The sequence below is a fragment of the Condylura cristata genome, unplaced genomic scaffold (assembly GCF_000260355.1).
Source record: "Condylura cristata isolate star-nosed mole 26May11 unplaced genomic scaffold, ConCri1.0 scaffold00023, whole genome shotgun sequence".
NCBI lineage: Eukaryota > Metazoa > Chordata > Mammalia > Eulipotyphla > Talpidae > Condylura > Condylura cristata.
Genome location: NW_004567124.1, coordinates 4,792,948 through 4,797,599, shown reverse-complemented (window position 1 = coordinate 4,797,599; position 4,652 = coordinate 4,792,948). Strand labels below are relative to the sequence as shown.

The window sequence follows — 4,652 nt, the reverse complement described above, 5'->3', positions numbered from 1 at the left end:
GCAAATCATATATCTGATAAGGAACTTGTATCTGAAATATATTAAAGGCTCTTTCAGCTCAGTAATGAATACACAAATAACCCCATTTAAAAAGTGAGCAAAGGAGCTAAATAAACATTTCTCCAAAGAACATATACAAGCAAATAAGAAGGATATGAAAAGATGCTCAAAATCATTAGTTATCAGAGAAATGCAAGTCAAAATCACAATCACACCTGTGCTGAGGACTTTCTAAAGAGCCTTATGGCTAAGCTGGGAGTGCAGGAGAAGAGTCCCTGGGGGAAGGGGAGCAGCTGATAATATGGACAAGCACCCCAACTAGGGGTTGGAGGTGGGTGGGGAGAAGAAGGTCCAGGCCAGCTTGAGCTACTACCATACACCTCTTTCCCAAATACCTCTGCTAGTTACTGGAGTTTCTTTGCTTGAGTCAAAGAAGTCTCTTTCCTCAGGATGAATGTCTACTCCTTTTCATCCTGACTTGTATCCCCAAATGCAGAGAGAGCTCAGAGGTGTAGTACTGGGCCCCAGGACCTTAAAGCCATCTCAGGTCCTCCTGGCTCTGACCTTCCTCAGGCTTAAGGGACCAACACTCTAGCACTACCCTCCAGTCGCACCTTCCTCCCCTCAGGGGTCTGGAAGAAAGGCTCTGGTCCCCTGCAATGCTTCTGTGCCTCCAGTTCAGCCCTTCACTCCCCATCAGTTTCTCTAGGCTGCAGATGCACATACTGGGGCCACACACAGAAACTTGGTCACTCAAGTGGTCAGCAGAGTGGCATCTCACTCATGATGTCAGCAGGAGCAGCGAGTTCCCTGCTGGGAAGAGCTCAGAGGGTCTCTAAGCCTCTTCTGGGTGGCTGGAACCTGGGATGTGAGGCTTTTGGAAAACTTCAGCTCTCCCCTGGCCTCAGTCCACCCAGTCACTCCCAGAATGAGGTGAGTCTTCACTCCAGTCCTGTGGCCCTTGGCTCCCCTTAACCTCACCTCTGCTGTCCGACCAAAGCCCAGTATACCCCACCCAACCATCTTCATAAGCTTGGGTCCAGGCCACTGCAGGGGGATGGAGTCTATCTGGCCGTCAGATTAATATCCAGATATTAAGTAAACAATAAATTAGCAAAACTACAAGAAAATTTTACAGCCCTTTGCATTTGGCAATCATTGAGTGTTAATTAGAAATTCATTACAATTAAAACCCTGCCTAAACAGGGCCTGCGCGCCTTAATTACATCTGATTTTTAATTCAGAATACGTGTTTACACAGTAAGCGCTACGTACCCCATGATTATCCCCAATCCTCTTTATACTGTACTAATTATGTAAATTAAACCTAATTAACTGACGAAAACTGCCGTTAATTCAACTGGTAAAAGATATGTGCTTGTGGAGGAAGCGCGGCTGCCCAGCCCCAGCCCGAGCCGGAGCCGGAATGGGCACAGGACGCTGGGCCGCATGGACGCGACGCCTGGGACGCGGAGGCAGCTAGGGCTGAGCGGGGAGAGGGGGAGCGTGCAGATGCCTCCCAGTTGACGTCCGGCCCGCCCACCCTGGTGCCCTCTGCTGTGAATAAAAGAGAATCCGTGCTAATAACGGTCAGGAAGGCCAAGGGCTGCAACTCCTGCAGACACCGCAGGTTATAAAGAGGGCTGCAAGCCCCAGAACCCTCTCTGAGGAACAGGGACCCCCAACTCCCCCACACCCGGGTCTGAGGCAGACTGAGTTCAAGTCCTGGCGCTGCCTGCCACTGGCTGCCTGAAAGTGAGTAAGTGACCTGGCTTTGCTGGGCCTGTCCGCGCCGGTATCACCGAATGTTGTGAGTGGGGTAATAAAATCTGCGGAGCAGCGCGGCGCTGCACACGTCTTGCTTCCCTTCATTCACTAAGGGTGCAAAGCACATTTTGGGTCTGGGTGACCAGCCCGGATTGACCGAGGTACCTGGGTAAGTTGTTTTCCACGGTTTGACCCTCAGTTTCTTGCCTGTAAAATGGGAACAAATTATGTTTACCTAGTCCCAGGATCGTTGTGAGAACCAGCTCCATAAACTTTCGCATGAGGTCTGTGGTGATACTGGCCAACTGCCTGCTTGTCCAGAGTAAGTCCGACCCCAAAGACCCAGTCCCCAGAGACCACTACCCCTCCACCTAGCGGGGGCGCCTCCCCAGACTCTCCTGCACTAGCCTTCACACTTAATCTGTCTAGGTCCTGGAAGCTGGGTGGGTCTGCGTAGCTGGACCTGGGTGTAGGGAGCTGTCCTCAGTTTAGTGCTGAATGGGAACGCAGAGGCTACCTGGTCCACCCTAGGTGAGATAACTCTTGGAGGCAACTTTTGTTTGTGAAGCCCCAGGCGTCCTGCAGCCGGGCTGCGGGGAAAGTGCTAAGGCTGGCCCCGAGGGGTTGTGGCCCTTGCAGTACAATAGAGGCAGGACAACCAGGCCCTGCTTAAGGAGACCCTGCTCCCCTCTTTCTACTCTCAACTCCCTTTCCACCACCACCACCACCGGGCGTCCAGGCTCCACGATCTTGTCACCACCACCCCGAATTCTGAGATGCCTTCTGAAAAATCATTAAGAGGCTAAGAGTAATTACAACAGGGATTGTAATTATGGAGTGGGGGATGCCGGTTTGAGGGAAGGGGGACGATCAGGTGGGGACTGGCGGCGGTTCTTAGATTAGGAAGGAAATAGGTTCCTGATTTCTTCGGAGGGAAGTGAAGGGGGTATAGAAAGGACAGAGTTAGATCGGGACAGAGACGTTGTCTGGGAAAGATGAGTCAATGAGGGGCCAGAGGCAGAAAGAAAAAGGGATTGAGTAGACTCTGGGAGAGAAGAGAGAAAGGTGAGTGCAAGAGAGAAAAGGACTGGGACTGAAGGAGGTGCGAGAGCAAGGACCTGACTTAAAAAAAAAAATGCCCGCAGAGACAGAGACCTCAAACTTGGAAGGAGTTTTTGAGGCCTCAGAAAACAACGTAACCGACGGGGGAAAGGGGTGACAAATGCGTCCAAAGCCCAAGCCTGGGCTAAGCCTGGGAGACCCGTTCGCCCCCTCAGAAGGTTTTTCTGGGGTAGGGTCCCTGTGAGTCGGGGGGGGGGGGACAAAAGAAAAGCGAGAGAGCAGACATGGAGAAGAAAAGGAGACGAACCCCAGAAGACCCGAATGCAGCGGGAGAGAGCTCCTGTAACCCGAAGCGAACAGGGAAAACGAGGGGCGGGGGCCAGGGCGATTGTACGCCGCTGGCCGCGGAAGATTTATGGCGCCGCCCAGGTTCCAAGGACAGGCTGTGATCCCGGCGGTTTTGCCGTGGTCGGTAGCCGCCGAGGCCGCTGCGCCCCCTGCCCGAGCGGACGCCGCGCCCCGGGCCATCCCTACCATTATTAACTTCTGTTTGATTAGGGTAATTGTTCAAACTTGGGCCGGACAGTATGATTAATTACAGTTTAATTAACGTGTCCATTAAGGACACTTAATGCCGGGGGTGGGGTGGGGTGGGGGAGGGACACGAAGGAGGGGGTCACCCGGTGCAGGAACAGAGGGAGGGGATGCGACTGGTAACTCAGATGAAGCAGAGATCGAGATGGAGAGAGAAGGATAAAACCCAGTGTGGGTAGTGGGAAACGATTGGTGGACAGGAATCGCCAGAGGAAACGGCGGAGAGAAATGGAGTTTCTGGAGGAGAGAAGGGGCCAAGGGACTCCTGCAGCGTCGGGGATCTAGGTTCCCACCACGGAGAAACTGAGTTCTCGGGAGAGCTAGAGAGAAAGCTGGCAGTCAGCTAGAGCGTAGTTGATCCCAGGTATCTCCCAATGATGGTTTGGCTCCAGCCTTGGGCTAATTGGTGTTGGTGCACAGAGGCATTAAAAGGAAGGGCCAAATCTTGCCCCTTTCCCACCCCCCAATTCATTTCCTAAGTTCCCTACTCAGTGGTGGAAGCCTGAGATCTTCCCTGCCCAAGCTGGGACTATCCCGACGCCTCCCCTCCAAGTCCGAAGCGGTGGGGGAGTTAGTATTGCCCCTTCCAGCTGTCACTCTCCAGCACCCCAAACCCGAGTGTCTGTCCTGGCTGCTGATGACCCTACTGCCTCCGCAGCGTCACTCGGGCTTCAACACCCTGACCCTAAAGTCAGTACTCCTCCCTGCGCCCCTTCTTCCTGAGCTCCATCACCTGGTCTTGGCCAGGCCCACGCCTGGCCCCTGGACTGGGAGCTCTGGTCTCTCCCCACTTCTCCTTGGGGGCAAATTTTGCGGCACCGGGCCCTTCCTCCCTCCTGGCCCCTCGGTTGAGCGCGGGTCGCAGGTGCCTGGCGCTGGGCGCAGGTGTGCGACCGCTTACCTGGGGCGCGCAGGCCTGGGGGCTGCGGGGAGGCGGCGGGCGCGGCGCGTGGCCCGCGGGCTGGCAGACCCCGAGAGATCCGGAGTGCCTGTGCGGGCGGTGGGTGTGGCGCCCCGGCTCGCAGCTGTCAAGCAAGCCCGCCCAGCTCCTACCTCGCCACTGGGGCTGTGACCGCGCCGTGCCCGTCGCCAAGCCATGCGCTCCAGGCTTTGGCCTCCGCTCCGGACTGTGCCGGGACCTCGGGGGCAGGGGTGCAGGTCACACGCCTCCGCTCCCGGGGCCCTGATGCCCTGCACTTGCTGAAAGCGGACGCTGAGCGGGAGGGGCC

The 4,652-nt window shown here is 55.5% G+C and overlaps 1 protein-coding gene across 1 annotated transcript in view; it reads left to right on the top strand.

Annotated features, from left to right (window-relative positions):
* Window positions 1-3,113: 3,113 nt before the first annotated feature.
* The window catches only part of SKOR1 (SKI family transcriptional corepressor 1), a 12,011-nt gene continuing 10,472 nt past the window's right edge, over window positions 3,114-4,652 (top strand). The window contains 1 exon segment of the mRNA XM_012728520.1: window positions 3,114-3,274. Within this exon segment, the coding sequence (XP_012583974.1) occupies window positions 3,114-3,274 (161 nt within the window).